This window comes from Cajanus cajan, chromosome 5, assembly GCF_000230855.2.
Source record: "Cajanus cajan strain Asha chromosome 5, NIPB_CcT2T_4, whole genome shotgun sequence".
In the NCBI taxonomy this organism is placed as follows: domain Eukaryota; kingdom Viridiplantae; phylum Streptophyta; class Magnoliopsida; order Fabales; family Fabaceae; genus Cajanus; species Cajanus cajan.
Window position 1 is genome coordinate 61,579,645 of NC_138521.1, and position 18,661 is coordinate 61,598,305.

Here is an 18,661-nt window from a genome sequence, read left to right on the forward strand (position 1 = left end):
CTCGTCTCTCTTAGTTTTCTACAGGGAAGATTTTGTTTGGTGTGGGATTCACCTTTGTTTATTAGGATGTATTATTGTGGGTTACTTCCTTTTTCTCAATCTTTTTATAGGTTTCGTTGATTTTCATTGGTATAGTCCCCCAAATACCTTTTGTTTCTTTGTTCTTATTTTTGAGAAATCTTGTTTTAAATAATTAGTAGGTGTTGGGGGTGTTAATGTTATTAAAATGTCAATGTCTTATTGTAATGCCTTTTAATATGTCAAGCTTTTACTACAAAATTATAAATTTTTATTTAGTTTATCAATATTTGTTATAAAATACATGGTTTTGACAATGTTAATTATTAATCCTAAGAATTGTAATACTCAAATTTAGTAGGATCTCATAAACCTATTCTTAGAAAGAGGAAGGACTGATGTAAGAGTGCTTTTCTCATTTTCTCCTTTTTATCTTCCTTGATAGAAATTTTCTCCTTTTAATTTCCTTTTGTAGCTAACCAGAGTAGTTGAGTTACTAGTTGAATTTGGAATCATACAAAGCTATGGAGCGTCTTTCCCTTCCTCATTCTCTTGCTGATTTTGATTTTACAAGAGGTAAGGAAAATTTGTATTGGTTTTGTATGAGATGTATGTTGATAGTTGCGTCTGGAAATCATTAATTCTACATTGTACTGTTGATTTCCTTGGTGGCCGAGTTAAAGGTTTGCTTTTGTTTTTGAAGTTACCCATGAGGGGATTATGAGGAATTTTGAAAATCTATGGTTGCATGTGATGTTTTAAGCTGCCTCTAAGTTGTTTTTGATGCCTATATGTTATACCTTGTTGGTTGTATGTTGGTGATCTTTTGATTTTCAAGTGTATCATGCAAAGAAATCAATCCTACATAAGTGTGAAACTCATGTTGAGTTAGGTGTGCCTTCATCGCCCCAGGCGTAGTCCAACCAGAGGGTTTTTCTTTTTTCACATACGTCGATCGCAAGATTGGTGATGTTGAGCTTGAGAAGAAGGAATAGCCTTGGGTTTGACTAGCATTAGGCGTGATCCAAAAGGTATCAGACATGAGAAGAGAGACTCGTTTATATCTATAGGTTCATGCCAGGCTAAAAGGTGTGGCATCGTGAGGTAGAGACTCTCTGCTTGATTGTGGTCAAACTTGGGTTTCGTCACGCCAGACACGAGAAAACGAGGCACTCTTTGCCTCAATCACATTGGATGCAAGTGATGGTGCGATGCCAGACAAGGACAAGACAAGGAGTTTTCTATCTCGATGGCACCAAACGCTATTTGAGTAGTGTCGCGTGCAACCTAAATGTTATATGCTTGCTAATTTATGATGAAATATTGGTGAATATTGATGACCATGATGTATGTATCATGATATGTAGTGATGAATACCTATATTGTAAGTTGATAGATGAATCGATGATGCATGTTAAGACGTAACTTGTATATTGTATAAGTTGTTAAATTGTGAAGTTATGGACATGTGGCTAAGATACATGTCTTAATTAAGATATATAAGTGTTAGAGGTGAATTATATTGTTTTAAAGTTAGTTTTCTCTCTAGGGTCTATGTGGATTGATATGAAGGTAGTTGAACCATATCCTAGTTGAACGACTAACTGAGTAAAGTACAAAATCAAATATTTGGTCTTTAACTCAGTATTGGAGGATCGTGGTCACCTACTCCAAAAGTAAATTTACTTAAACTTACTTAACTCAATAATTCATGTTTTATATCAATTACTAACGATTTAATCGTTATATTAAAAGTTCTTAATACATAAATTAAGTCTGTAAATTTTTAAAATAATTTGAAAACTATTTAATATTCCATTTCATTAATTCGAATTGACGAATAATCATAAAAGTATTTTATACATTTATTTGAATTTTTTTATAACGAAATGTTAAATAATTTTTAAATTTTTAAAAAATTTATAAACTTGATCTATGTATTAAGAACTTTTAATTTAACAATTTGATCATTAATATTTAATGTAAAATATGAGTTATTGAGTGAAGTAAGTATAGGTAGACTTACTCCACTTAATAACTCATATTCTATATGAAATTTTAACAATCTAATTATTAAATTAAAAATTCTTAATACATAAATCAAGTCTTCAAACTTGTAAAAAATTTAAAAACTATTTGATATAGTTTCATTAATTCAAATTGACGGATAATCATAAAAATATTTTATATGTTGATTCGAATTTATATAAAGAAATATCGAATAATTTTCAAAAATTTTAAAAAAATTTAGACTTGATTTATGCATTAAAAATATTTAATTTAATGGTTGGATTGTTAAAATTGAAGTAGAACTTAGGTTGTTGAATAGACTAAATTTAAGTAGACTTACTCTTGGAATAAATAAATCCCTCCTTTATATGTTAATTTGAATTTATATAATGAAATATCAAATAATTTTTAATTTTTTTTAAAACTTATAAATTTGATCTATGTATTACGAAATTTTAATTTAATAGTTGAATTGTTAGGATGTAGAACATTGGTTATTGAATAAAGTAAGTTTAGGTAGACTTATTTTTAGAATAAGTGAATGGGAGGGATCTATTTACTCTAAGAGTAAGTCTACTTAAACTTATTTTACTTAGTACTCATGTTCTATATCAAATACTAACAATTTAATTATTAAATTAAAAGTTCTTAATGCATGGATTAAGTCTACAAATTTTTAAAAAAATTCAGAAACTATTTGATATCTCATTTCATTAATTTAAATTGACGGATAATCATAAAAATATTTTATATGTTGATTTGAATTTATATAACAAAATATATCAAATAGTTTTTTAATTTTTTAAAAATTGGCAAACATGATCTATGTATTAAAAAGTTTTAATTTAATGGTTGAATTGTTAAAATTTAATCTAAAATTAAATTAAATATGTCTAGATTTTGAAATAATTCAATAGTTATAGTAAGTGAATCTGTTTTTATATAACAATAAATAAAAGGATATCAAATATGATATTCACTTTTGAAAGGCAATTATATATACCTTTTTATGTCGTATGATATGTTTTTTTCACTAATACATATTTTAACGACTAAATAAAAAATGTATGTAAAAAAATAAAATCTTTTTTAAAATAATAATAATTCATTTTTTTATTTTTTTAAAAAAATGTATTTATTTTAAAATTATACTTTTGATTTCTCTATTTTTATCGATATATAATTTTGGTCCTTTTATTTTAAAATAAAAATATTTAATTATCTTATTTTTAAAAATATAAAAATTCTAGTCTCATCATTAATTTGATGTCCATTAATCGTTAAATTTTGATATTATTCAATAATTTATTACTACTTAAACGACATAATATTTAATGTGTGATATGTAAAGATAAAAATGATATATATATATATATATATATATATTTATAAAGTATATACGAATGTTATTTTGTTGCTGAGATTGTGAGAACTTAGATACATTTTAAAATGTTTTGACCTTAATAATTTTCAAATTAAACATTTTATTATATTATTTATAAAATAAGTGATTATGCAAATTCAGAAATAATTAAAAAAAATCAATTAAAACTTAAACATAGAAAGATTGAAATAATATTTTTTAAATTACAAAGATTAAAAATTAATTTTAAATTTAGGAAATAAGAATTAAATTTATCTCACAAAAAAAAATATCTAAACATTATTTTATTTTATTTTTTTACTAAATATCTACTATCCTTTCGATCACACTAAGTTCGAACGAAGAAAAAAAAATAGTATGAGGAAGATATAAATAGGATTAGGGGAACGAGAGCAAGATAAGCAGGATATTTCCTAAGTAAAATATCAAAACATGTATCAGTAATTCAGTATATATGTATTTGAGGTTTATCACTTTCATTGGATACCCTTTTCTATCTCTAAACCAAAGTGTAGGAAGCATTTCAGAAGGGATCGAATGAGTTGTATGAACAAACAGCACCAAGCCAAAATGGGATAGAATTAAGGTGCAACATGCAAGCTGTGTTCAGAAGATGCAGACATACTTACAGGCTGTTATGCTATTTGCAGTTTATGGTCCAATGAAAATACTTTCGTTGTGTGAAAATTTCCAGTTGTACTTGTGCTTTGATTTGATAACCACGATAACCATAGAATTACATTCACAACAAAATTTGCCATCAAATCTAACCAATGCATGTATCCATGCATGGACCACAAGAGGTCACAACCAACCCTCAATAGACTATCAATCGGATCATTGCATGTATACCTAAATGCACTCGTGAATCTTTACACAAAGGCAAATGATTCAATTCACGATGGAGATACCAAAAACCAGAAATGCCAATGGAAAATCCACGAAAGAAATTAAGAAAGCTTTTATGAAAATTAAAATAAAGTAAATGGTGATCTTGTATGTATGCTGCATTCATGATTATAGCGTACGTGGATGATTTATTCTGCATTTGCGTTACAACACGGACGGATTCACGTTAACAGGTGTGCCACAAGATTTTTAATTTATTTTGATAATAATAATACATGTTTATAATTATAAATGTTCCCATAATTCAAAATATAATTTAAAATATAGTTAAAATTAATTTAAAATATGACAATAATTGCCCTAGTAACTTACACTAGTATGTGTACTGTATTTGATTTAACATATATTTAATAAAATAATAAATATGTTAAAAAATGAATTACTTTTTTATTAATTTCATGTCATAAAATATATTTTATTTATATTCTAAAACTATTGTTTTATATTTATTTTATAATAATAGAATAAAAAGTCGATTATAAAACATTTATAAATTAATGAATATAACCATTAGTTTAATATATATTTTTATCCTTTTATAACTAATGTATATTGTTAATAATATTATTTTTTAATACTAAATTTTCGATAATGAAGTTTCTATTATAAAAACACAGAAAATTAGTTCACACACATATATTCTCAATATGAGTTAATTTTTACACTGTAAGTTGAAATATAAAATTTTATGTTTCATTCGACATCTATTATGTAATAATGAAAATCTCATTTGGATATCTAATCAACTCATAACTTGTTAAAAAATATTAACACTAACAATAATCTTAAAAGAAATAATTACATGAAAAAGTAAAAAAAAAATTAATTAAATGGAAGGTTATATACATGAAGTGTGTAGCATTTACTATAAAAGTCTTTGTTTTTTACACCAGTGAAAGCTTTATCATTTCATTTTCTTGAAATTTAATGTATTTGAATAAATAAAGCTATGATGAATATGAAAGATTTAATTGCTTAAGAATATTTAATTAATATGCATACATTTGAATATATATATATATATATATATATATATATATATATATATATATATAGTTCTAAACGTTAAATTATAAATTTAGTAGTCAATGCAATATAAGAAGGACATATTTCAATCATGAAAATAATTGTATTTATTTTATTTATATTACATATTAAATATAAAAACAAATGAAGCATATATTTTTAAAAATAAATTTTATAAATATTCAACATGATAATTATATTTAAAATAATAATAAATATATTATATTAATTATTAATCACAATCCTAATATAAAATTTAATTGTAAACATACTAGTTATTGATAACTAATAAATATATACGTATTTATATATAATGATTTGTGTTTATTAATGTTACTTGATTAACACTACTTTTAATAGTATTAGGATATATTTATTAATTTGAATTATTATTATTTAATATTAGTATTATATATTTATAAATTTTTATTCATTAATATTACATATTAGTACTATATATTAATAGTTTAATATTTAAATTTTGTATTAAATTATAACAATTCATTAATATTAAGTTTAACAATATTTTCATGTATTTATTAGTTTATTAATATTTAATATTAATATTATATTTATTAATTTCATTCATTATTATTGAATATCATTAATTATTAATATTAGTATTTAATATTAATGTTATATTTATTAATATTGGATTTTAGGTACTAAAACAATCTTTATTTGGTTATGTCAAAAAGTATTTAATTCTAAATTTGTTTTAGGATTAATAGAAAATATTTGAATTTTTAAAGCTTAACAAGCTTTAGAAAAAAGTAAATTCAAACTATGTAATTTTGAGTGGAAAATTTGTTTAACAAACTATTCTATTTTTAATAATATGTAAATTTAAGCATTTTATATCTGAAATTATTTAATAAGTTTAGATATATTAAATTTTAGTAAAACAAAATGATAAGACATTCATTACAAATGTTACACTAAATGCATGCAATTTTCCATTTAATTGAATATTTTTTACTTTTTTCATATAGTTTTTCTTCTTTAGATTATTATTATTGTTCATCTTTTTCAACAAGTTTATGAAGTTAGACATCAAAATAATATTTTCATTATAAAAAGCATAAATATGATATTACATATTGTTGTATAGAAATTAATGCATTTTGATAGAATATGTATATGAACCAATATTGTGTGCTCTTATAATACAATTTTTTTTATCAAATATTTAATGTAAAAGATAATAACATTATTAATACATATATTAATTACAATAGGGAAACAAAATATATTAAACTTATTCACTAGTGAAAAAAAAACTTTTAAAATCGGTCATTTTTTACTTTTAAAATCGGTTCTCTGACCGATTTTAAAAGAGCCGATTTTAAAAAGTGAGACTTTTAACATCGATCGCTGACCGATTTTAAAAGTCCCACTTTTAAAATCGGTCGACAGTGACCGATGTTAAAAGTCTCACTTTTAAAATCGGTCAACAGTGACCGATGTTAAAAGTGAGACTTTTAAAATCAATCATGGCATGACCGATTTTAAAAGTCTAACTTTTAACATTAGTCATGGCATGACCGATGAAAATGGGTAACTTTTTTTTAAATATTTGACTTATTTTAGGAGGATCCTTGAACAAAACCTGCAAATTAATAAAATATCAGACAATTCATATGTTTTTAATATACCAAATTACATACAAATGACAAGAGTTGGTAAATGTCAACCATATATGTAATCAAAGTAACTTATAAATTATGATGCATCCTAAACTACAAAATGAATAAAACTATAAACATATCTCGTAGCTAGCCAATGTTTCAATGAAAAATGTAGCCCATTGCTCCCTAATGGTGTTTATATCTTCTAGCGACAATGGTGATCGATATATAAATATCTGTTAAGAAAAATTAGAACAATTAGAAATAACTCTTAAAACATGATAAAATGCAAACTTAAAATAAAAAAATTTAAAATTCTAAAACGTACTTCAGTCCACCCAGATACTATTTGTGAATCAACAATAGTATGCATTGTCTTCATTACATAGTATCCGCACTCATAGTTTCCTTTTTGCTTATGAGACTACAAAAAGAATATAAAAACCAATAGTACAGGCCGTTCTGCTTGTAGAACGAGCCGTTCTGGGGCCATTCCAGACTCAAAATTCGCCTAGCAACAACGAAATAAGAGACATGAGACGAGAATGTTACCTTGATGTTGTATTCTTCCGAGAAAATGAGAAGCTGTACACTTCAGATGAGAGCCCGAGAGAGTAAAGAGAAGAATATATGAACTATTGAAGCCAAAGAGTAGAGAATGGAGTTAGGGGGAGAATGGGAGCAGAGATAGCATAGATTAAGTCTCTGATGCTACTTTTAAAATCGGTTGTACAATAACCAATTTTAAAAGTAGACTTTTAAAATCGGCTGTTCAAGAGCCGATTTTAAAAGTAGCGTCAGAGACTTTTAAAATCGGTCATAATGTAGCCGATTTTAAAAGTAATGCCATTATTTACAAAATTGCTACCGTGTCACTTTTAAAATCAACTACCTTATTACCAATTTTAAAACCCCGATTTTAAAAGTCATTTTTGTACTAGTGATTATAGTATATATTAATTTATAAATGTTATATAATCAACTTTTTTAATTTCTATAAATAAAGATAAAAATAATTTTAAAATATAAAAAACATACTTTAAAATATCTAAATCCTAATTTATTAAAAATAATTTATATTTAATATATTTTTTATTGTACAAAATATATTTTAAACCAAATACTCATTCATCGCATGGATAAACATGTTAGTTATTAATAACTAATAAATATATACTTATTTATATTTAATAATTTATAATATTAATTCATTGACACTACTTTTAATAGTATTCGGATATATTTAATAATAATAATTACTATTATTATTTAGTACTAGTATTATATGCCTATGAAATTTTATTCATTAATATTAAATATTAGTACTGTATATTCATAATTTAATATGTAAATTTTGTATTCAATAATAATAATAATAGTAATTCATTAATATTAATTTTAACATTATTTTCATGTATTTATTAATTGTCGTTATTAATATTTAATATTAATATTATATTTATTAATTTTATTCATTATTATTGAATATTATTAATTATTAGTATTAGCATTTAATATTAATGATATATTTATTAATATTGGATTTTAACTAATAAAAAAATAATTATTTGGTAATGTCAAAAAGTAATTAATTGTAAAAAAAATTGTTACAACTAATGGGAAATATTTGGTTTTTTAAAAGTTAAAAATTTCTTTAGAAAAGTGGGTTTGAACTATGTAATTTTGAGTGAAAAATTCTTTCAACAAACTATTCTATATTTAATAATGTATAAATTTAAACCTTTCATAGCTAAAACTATTTAATAAATTTAAATAGAGTTAATCACTTATACAATGTTAGTGTAAAGTTTTTTTACACTAACAACCAATCAGATCTGTTAATAGTGTCATATCATTTGCTCATTTAAATAAATTAAAATAAAAAAGACACTATTCACAGATCTGATTGGTTGTCAATGTAAAAAACTTTATACTGGTAGTGTATAGGTGATTAACTCATTTAAATATATTAAATTTTACTAAAATGAAATAATAACATTATCGTCGCAAATGCTACGCTAAATGCATGCAACCTCCCATTTAATTAAATATTTTTACTTTTTTTTTATAATGTAGTTATTCTTTTTGAGGTTATTATTAATATATTCATCTTTTTCTCTTAGACATCATAGTGATATTTTCATTATTACAGATGAGGTGTTGAAGAATAAAACATAAAGTTGATATATTACGTGTTGTTGTGCATAAAAATTAATGCATTTTGATAAAAATATGTATATGAATTAATTTTGTGTGATCTCATAATATAATATTTCTTATCAAAGGTTTGGTGTAGAATATGATAATATTATTATATATATTTTGATTATAATAGGACCACAAAATATATTAAACTTATTATAGTATACATTAATTTATAAATGTTATATAATTAACTTTTTTTTATTCCTATAAATAAAAATAACAATAATTTTAAAATATAAAAAAATTATTTTAAATATCTAAACCCTAAACTAATAAAAATAATTTATTTTTAATGTATTTTTTACTATACAAAATATATTTTAAATTAAATACTCGTGCATCGCATGCGTAAACATATCAGTTATTAATAACTAATAAACATATACTTATTTATATTTAATAATTTCTGTTTATTAATATTAATTCATTGACACTATTTTTAACTATATAAGGATATATTTATTAATTCGTATTATTATTAGTTAATATTAATATTATATATTTATAAACTATTCATTAATATTAAATATTAGTATTATATATTAATAATTTAATATTTAAATTTTGTATTCAAGAATAATAATTCATTAATATTAATTTTAAGATTATTTTCGTGCATTTATTAATTTCCATTATTAATAATATATTTATTAATGTTATTCATTATTGTTGAATATTATTAAATATTAATATTTGTATTTAATATTAAGGTTATAATTATTAATATTGAATTTTAGGTACTAAAACAGTCTCTATTTGGTTATGTAAAAAAAATAATTAATTGTAAATTTGTTTTACAATTAATAAAAAATACTTGAATTTTAAAAGGTTGAAAAGTTATAAAAGAAAAAAAAAAGTGAGCTCGGATTATGTAGATTAATTTGAGTGGAAATTTTTTTTAGCATATTATTTTTCCTTTAATAATAATATTTAGTTATGGATATATAAATATAGATATAGATATATCCAACAAAATTAGTAAGGAACAAACTCATAGGACGTAAATTTGATTTATGTCGATCTGAAAACCTTGTTAGTGGGTAATTCATGAGTATCTTTATAAGTGTTCATAGAACCTTGGAATCCACCTTGGTGAACCTCTTAATCTAACTCAACTAAACTTGAAAAAAAAGATATAGATATAGATAATACGTAAACATTATCCAACAAACACTAGTAAGAATGGCAATGGGACAAAACGGATATGAGTAGTAGCTCCCTACTACCCTCCGTTGAATAAATGTTTGCCTCATGTCTATCTTTATATTCGTGGAAATATGCATTAAGTGAATACTTACATATTTTTTCAATATTCATGAATATTCGTAGGTACTTGCAGATATTTACTAAAAAATTATATTTTAAAAATATTTTAATCATACATTTTAGTTATTTGTAAGATTTTTTCTTTTAAAAAATAAAAATTTGTAAAATAAAATCTGCATAAAAAAAAGTTTGAAGATTATAACTAAAATTTAAATCAAATTTGCATAAGAAAAATTTGAAGATTATAAAATTAAAATTCAACAATAAGTGAATTTAAAAAGTGAATTTTAAACATTTAATGATGTAAGTTTAAAGTTCAAATAATAATTGTTAAAAATAAACTATTTCAATTACACATAAATCAAAATAAAAAGATAATAAAATAGAATATTTAACTATTATAAGTCTAAATAAAATTTAAATAAAATCAAATTCATACAAATTTATATAAAATAAGAAAAGTCAACAAAATCACATTTAACACAATCTTAAAAATTAAAATATTAATGACTTCAACACAATAAAATCAATATATCAAAATATATATATTTACAATATTATTTTTTACTTATTAGAAATGTTATGGTACACTACACACGCCTCTGAAAAAAACATCTGTTATGATACACACGTGGGTACAGATTTTTTTACATCCGTAGCCGCCAGCAAAGAAAAGACAACACAAGTGTGTGTCTCTCTCTTGCAACCTTGACAAACCCTAGCAATAGCATGTTCTATAAATGAAGATAGAGAGAAGTGCAAGAGAGAGTGCAGTATTGTTTAAAGTTGCGAGTGGTATTCAAGTTTGTAAGAATGAATTCAATCTCAGACTCGTATAAGAATAAACCCAGCCACCACCACATAGTTCCGTTGGACTTCAAGAATGTGCACACCGTACCCGATTCCCACAAATGGGAGAACGTGGAACCACACACATCCGGATCCGTGCCCTCGATAGACCTCTGTGATCCAAATGCGAAATCGCTGATAGGAGAAGCATGTGAGAAATGGGGTGTGTTCTATGTCACTAATCACGGCGTTCCTACGAACCTCTTTAAGAAAGTTGAACAAGAAGCATTTCGATTATTTAACTTACCCACTGATCAGAAACTTGGTGCTCTCCGGCTACCCGATGGCGTCACCGGCTATGGGATGCCTCGCACTACAACTTACGGTTCAAAGTTGTTGTGGGCTGAATCTTTCTTCATGATAGGATCTCCGATGGAGCACGCCACCCAACTTTGGCCTCATCAAACGGACCAGCAAACTACTTTCTGGTATATCTACAATTCATCTTATATATTAATATTGATTATTGAATTGTTTTGCTTTCGAGAGTGTGATACATATTTTGATGTAGTGCTGTAATGGAGGAGTGCCAGAAAGAGATGAAGAGATCATCGGGGAGGGTGATGGAGCTGATTCTTGAGTCACTGGGATTAAACCCAGAAGAGCTTACATGGGTAAAGCCCAAAGATGGGTGCAAGGAAGCCCAGTCTGTCCTTTCATTGAACTCGTACCCGGTGTGTCCGGAGCCGGAGAAGGCGATGGGCCTGGGCCCACACACTGACACATCGCTTCTAACGGTTCTTTATCAAAGCGGCTGCACTGGTTTACAAGTCTTTAGAGACGGAATTGGGTGGATTCCGGTGCAGCCTGTTCCCGGTGCACTTGTGGTCAATGCCGGTGACTTGCTGCACGTACTCTCCAACGGTCGATTCAAAAACGTGCTGCATCGAGCGGTGGTGAACAATGAACAACACCGAATCTCCGTTGCGCACGTGTATGGCCCACCGGCCGATGTGAAGATATCACCGTTGATGAAGGTGGCCGGTGATGATGATGATGATCATGATCCTCCACTCTTTTCCCCGGTCACTTGGAAGGAATACATTTATGCCAAATCAGTTCATTACGACAAAGCACTTGAGTTTATTAAGGTTACAGCTGAGTGAGCTCTTTCAAACTCAATGATATCTTTTTGTCATTCACATTATTCAGTACCCCTTTCAAAACCCTTTGTGCCTCTCAATAAAATCGATGTACATTCTCGCCATAAGTTTATCGAGAAAATTGACGCCGTTGTTCGCAAAATACTTTTGTCTTTGGATACGTGTTTAATTAAATATGGATTTGCAAACTTAAGCTTCCATTACTTGGATTTTACATTAAATATGGTTTTAATTCAAGTAAATTTAAATTTAAAGTTCTCATTCCAATCTGTTACATGTATTTCCCCGTTTACTTAAATTTACTTTTAAGAGTAACTCGGTGTAATTTTGAAAACAACCAAACATAATTATTTTACGACATACCTCATGTTATAGTGTTCTTTGAATCGGATTAATCATATGATTTTAACTGTATTAATTTAATTTTCATTTAGTTTTTTTTCAGGTCCAGCCTAAAATAAGTTAATTAAATTTGATGTTCATCGATTCGAATATCGAATTTACATATTTAAAATATAAAACAATCGAACTAAATTAATTAATTTATATATTATTATTTTTTATTTAGTTAAAAATTAACATATACATGTTGTTTTAATTATTTTAAAAATATTTTTGTGTTATATATAATCAATTGATACTTAGGATGCGTTGTATCAACTAGTATTTTTCTATTCTCAAGAATGTGGAGGTGAGAATATCTATTCTCATGTTTGTTAGAAGGTTATAAAAAGATGTTTTCAAGTATATTTTATTCTTGGGAATAAAAAACTTTCACATTACATGTTTTTCATTCTTATTGTGAAGGATGATATCTTATATTCGCACTGGAATGGAAATTACTTTTTTCAATAACTAAAGCTTTCAATTTATTATTCCACATTATTTCATATTTTTTATTTTTAATTAAATAAATTTTTTTTCTAAAATTAACAATCGTAACTAAATACGTTTACCAAAATAACATTCATGAGATAAAATTCTCAAGAATACAATATTATGTCTCAAAATAAACGCCTCCTTAAAGAAATCAAGAGGAACTTGTTGGATCCCTAATTCAACATAAGTCTTATATGTGAATAATTATATATTAAGAATACATAAAGTTATGTTAAATTAAAGTGATCTAATAACATATAAATTATTTGGACAATTATGTATGTGAAAAGATATAAAACCTTTAATGTGTGGTAACTAAAGAGTAATTTTATTTTGTGATAGATAAAAATAAAAATACTAAAAGACAACCTTATGACTGTCTATAACATTACAAAAAAAAAAAAAAAAAAACCTATTCCTACAAACACTTTTACCTATAGACCTGAATTAGTGTAGGTAAAACTAAAAAAAAAATTACCTACAAATGTTTAATGTAGATATAACTCAAAAATCTATACTCACTTTTGTTTGGTGTAGGCAAAACTCAATACAACTTAAAGTTCTTCTACCAACAAATTGTCAATGTAGGTAAAAGCCTTCAAAGACTTATGCCTACTACTATTTTAGGTAGGTAAAAAATTTACAAAATTTATACCTACAGTTATTTAATATAAATAAAAATCCATGTAAAACAAATAAATAATTATATATAAGACTAATTAATTTCATAGAAAATCAATATCAATACAAAATATATAATTAAAAATTAGAATTAAATAACCAATCTTTAAAAAATAAATAATTAATAAATTAAATAAAAATGTATCAAATCATTCCTCCGCACCCAAAATAAATAATTTCATTGAAAAGTTTATATATACGGCAGTGAGCCCAAAACGCACCCATTCCTCCGCACCCATTCCTCGCTCGTGTCTGTTCTGAGTCTCAAATCATGTCTCCGTTCTAAGTCTCGAATCATGTCTCCGTTCTAAGTCTCGACAACCTTCAAATGCTTCTTCAATATTGTTTATTCATAGGTTTCTTCATCGTGAATTTGCATATCTCCTACAGCTTATTTGTTTCTTCTAATCTAGGTTTTTGGTTCATATAATCCCAAGTCCTCTACTTCATTGCGCTTTACTTTCAAATTTTATCTCATACTCTTTTTCTTCTTGAGTCTAATGTAGGATTTGTTTATTGGTACTGAGTTTGCTAACAGATGTCGAAGAAGCACTCACAAATCTCGTATTCGAACGTTCATCAGTTTATCAATAGGTATTTTATATCTTCTCACTCTTGGATTCTTCCTCTGTAGATTATAATTGGAATGTCGATCGTCATGTAACTTTACCATCAGTGCCAACCTCACAGTTGAATTCCTCTACCATCATAAATTCAAGCAAAATTAGTTAACACTCATCTTATTTGCATAGCACATTAACACTCATCATAAATGCAAGTCAAGATAACGTCGAATTTATTTATAGGTAAAATACAAAAAAGTAAAACTAAGATTTCATTTTTTAAATATGCTGGAGTGAATCTCCCACTCAGCAGATTGATCTGTTGATAATAATAGTGATTATAAAAATACTAAATGACTACAATTTTAAAGAAAACTTTGATGGAATATACAATTTTGCTATATGCTTCCATGTCATTATTTTAGCTTTCCCATTGATGAAAATTTTGCTATATACAATTTTCTTCAGCTTTTTAACATTAAGCCCTGAAGTCTTTATTCTTCATGCAGAAATTCCTAGTTGATGTAAGGTAATTTTTTTATTTGTTTAACATGAAAAAGAAACTCCCTTTATTTTAAACAGCTGGCTGAGGAAAGCCTTGATTCCATTTTCAGACTATTAAATATTGTTCCTATGGGTTCACTGGATACTTTTGAGTATAGGGAAGCTGCCTGCAATCACGAAAAAATTGTACGAATTTAAGTAATCTCAGCATATAGTTTGTATAGGAAACATAAAATATAGTTACGAGCAGAAATACTCACAGTCAATCTACAGAATTTGTCCTAAGTACCACGGAGACTTTTTTTACACAAGTAATTATCACCATTAATCAGTTGTAGTTTCCAGAATGAAATATATATTTTGAACACCTATCATTTGTTGAAAGATTGGTATGCAATTCCAATCTCCTAGGCCTTTTCCAAGTATGTAATGAAGTAATATAAAATTTAGAAGATTTGAGATATTTTATTTGTTCCTAGTGGATATTGTAGGAGTATGGTAGTTGAGTCCATGTTTGGGTGGCCCTGGCTGTTTTCAAAATGTAGACTTAAAATGTAATCCAAAACCGTAAAACATCAGATTTTTCAGTACTTTTCACTTATAATAAACAGGTGAACAAGTTTTGGTCCATTTTGACATGGCACCAGAAGCTATTATTTTTTGGATTCAAATGACATTATATAATATGGATTCCTATGTATCTCCAAACAAAGTGAGCAAAATTTATAAATTATTATACAACCAATAACAAAATGAAGCATATATAACATTAGCTAACTTAATTTTGTTCAATCTTCTATGACCCATAACAGATTAAAGTGACAAAAAGAGGAAAAACCATCGGATATATAGATGAACATTGGTATCAGCCTCAGCCATTATGGTTGTTGAAGAATCTCTCACCAATTCTTCACTATTCTTTGCTGCATTCAAAGTTGTCTCTACTTTTTCCTTAGCCTTCTCTCCCACATTCTCCACCACCTCTCTTGCTTTCACTGCCCCTTCTTTTGCTGCTCTTACAATATTTGAATCACCACCCTGCATGCACATATATACTAGTTAGGAAATTAGCCAAAAATGATCATGTTCTAGCTTATTTGCAATTAATTATATAATCATATATAAGGGAAGGTTAATTTCTACTTGAGTAAGCACATGAGCATGAGCATTTGTGATGCACAACATGTTTCTATATAGGATATTATTGTGGAAACATCCGAAAACTAAAATTATGAATTTGATATTATTGAAAATGGAATTTAACCTTTTGAAGCAAAAATGTACTTAAGAATAAATAGAACGTGTAAGTGTTGGCCTTCCTTAAAACTGAACGAAATAACGAAGTCATTTATAAGATGGCCAAGTAAAAAAGTTAAGTTTGCAATACAAAAAGTTGATTAAGTTGCTGAACTATTAGTGATGTCATATCTTGTGTTTTCAACTTTTATATATGATAGTTTTTAACTAACTCTAGGTAGCAAGTATGAAGACTTACACTGCATGGGAACTAAGAGTCTTTTGAGACTAGTTCATGAGATGGTTTGTCTCTTTTGATAATATTTCTTTTCATCTTTTAAAAATTAGTAATTGGAAATATAATGGTTGATATTTTTGTGACTAATGTTAGACAATAAAGGCTAAAGGAGTGCAACCTGCTCGAGCACAAATTTATATAAACACTCGAACCCGACAAAATGGAAGCATTGTTATAGAAAAAGTTGTTACTGTAATTGTAAGAATTTTATTTGGTATATTGCTTTTGTGTTTAATATCGAAACTATTGTTTTTAGTTCAGTGACATGTTTATTTGACCACCATTTTCATGACAATTTATTATAGTTGATCACTAGTTTTGTCTAAAATTCTTGTACTTGAATTATATAAATTTTGGCAAGTACTATAAAATATGAAAATTGGTTGTATCAAATTTCAAATATTGGATGAGTTGACTATTTCACAAATATTGTATGTTCCATTTAGAAACCCTCAGAGCAGCCTGCATATCTTTCAGAATTTCTGTTTTCGTCAGTTGTGAAGTAAAACCTGAAATGAGGGGGATAACTTTTCATAAGAGACAAAATTTGATATTGGATGTTTTGTACATGATCTAATACCCTTTCTAATAGCAATAGGAAGGTCAAAATCATCATGGACAGAGTCAACTATAGTTTGAACAGGTTGGACAAAATTTGAGATAGGATGATTCATTAGATTCATGGCAGTCTTGAGTATCTGAATCTGAATTTTGTATGGAATCAAAAGTTAATGAATCTGAATTTTGTAAAGTTTGTAAGATAGGAAAATCTGAGGTTTAAAAATATTGGATAGCATCTTCCTTTTTTCTCTCCCGTGAAGATGATTTTGGAAAAAGGAGTCTTTTTTAAAAAAAAGTAACATCCATAGACACACAGGTTTTCTTGGAAATAGGATCAAAGCATCTATATCATTTTTGGTTGGGAGCATAGCCAATACACATACTTTTTTGTTCCAGGTTCAAGTTTACTTTGATTTGGCTCATGAGTATGCATAAAAGTAGTACATACAAAAATTCTTAGCAATAAAATACCAGAGTCTATTATTTTGGAAAAGTTGTGAAAACATCAAAAAGAGTTGTACAATAAATTAGGACAAAAATTTTTATAATTTTTTTATTGTTTTCTTATGTAGGATGAGTTGAAGAAGCATATGATTGAGGTAGAAAGTTCACAAACCACTCAAGATACTACCAATTGGAAAAATGATATATACTCAAAAGTTAAAGGACCTGAAAAAAGAGGACGAGTGCGTTGTCTTGGAAAGCTTCCACGACATGGAAGTTCATACCAAAGCTCTACCATAGACAATAGAATTCAAAAATTAGAGAATTTGCTTGGAAATCTTGTTGTTGTCCTTCAATCACGGTTTGTAGATGATCCACAGATTAATCAAGTTTTACAAGCTGTAGCTGAAGAGGTATGAATTTTTATAATGCAATTTATTTAATAACTCAAATGATATAGCTTTTTATAAATTAAAAAAATCTTTTTTTCTCATTTAGGTACCTACAAATGTTTCAAATGATTCTATTAGTGAAAATCATCAAACTACAAGAGACCCCAAATGAGAAAAGTTGATATAGGTGAGTTAATTGAAATTCAAATAATTAAATTTTTGATACTTCATATTGACAACAATCTTTTTTTTCTTTTCTGTTATTATAATGATTGGATGAATAGAAGGCTTATATATATATATATATATATATATATATATATATATATATATATATATATATATATATATATATAAGTATTGGGATATAATGTAACGTAATCATTGATTACTTTTTTAATACGGGTAATTATTTTGTATGATTATGCCTGTTGAAATAATGTAATTATAGTAATATTATAAATAGGGTATAATTATATTTCTATGTTAGTTAGAATAACAATATATTCTTGTAATTATTTATCAATGCAATATGTTTTCCTTTTTTTATTTCTAATTAGCAACTTTAACATCATGAATTTGTCATTTTTATAACATAGTTTGGATACTTATATGTCTAGCTCTATGAACAATGATACTTGAAATATAATACAAACATGATGTTTAGAATAACATGATAACAATTACTGGTTGTTGACACTGATA

The 18,661-nt window shown here is 26.2% G+C and overlaps 1 protein-coding gene and 1 long non-coding RNA gene across 3 annotated transcripts; both read left to right on the forward strand.

The window, feature by feature from the left end:
- The first annotated feature begins 11,059 nt into the window (after positions 1-11,059).
- LOC109809452 (gibberellin 3-beta-dioxygenase 3) lies at positions 11,060-12,722 on the forward strand. The gene is made up of 2 exons (XM_020372776.3): positions 11,060-11,723; positions 11,807-12,722. Exons 1-2 carry the CDS (start codon positions 11,260-11,262, stop codon positions 12,399-12,401), a joined length of 1,059 nt encoding a protein of 352 aa, XP_020228365.1. The 5' UTR covers positions 11,060-11,259; the 3' UTR covers positions 12,402-12,722.
- Positions 12,723-13,843: 1,121 nt separating this feature from the next.
- Positions 13,844-18,237, forward strand: LOC109807598 (uncharacterized). Of its 2 annotated transcripts, XR_014433772.1 has the most exons (5): positions 13,844-14,314; positions 14,497-14,552; positions 16,653-16,757; positions 17,693-17,977; positions 18,063-18,237. It is a non-coding gene; the product is annotated as an uncharacterized LOC109807598 (long non-coding RNA). The 2 variants fall into 2 exon arrangements; XR_002240478.3 differs by lacking the exon at positions 16,653-16,757 and having other exon boundaries at positions 13,848-14,314.
- The last annotated feature ends 424 nt before the right edge of the window (positions 18,238-18,661 follow it).

Excerpts from the sequence above, each read along its gene's own strand:
- LOC109809452 (XM_020372776.3), top strand. The coding sequence starts at position 11,260 with ATGAATTCAATCTCAGACTCGTATAAGAATAAACCCAGCCACCACCAC. Across the intron at positions 11,724-11,806 it reads GACCAGCAAACTACTTTCTG|TGCTGTAATGGAGGAGTGCC; the intron begins GTATATCTACAA and ends ATTTTGATGTAG.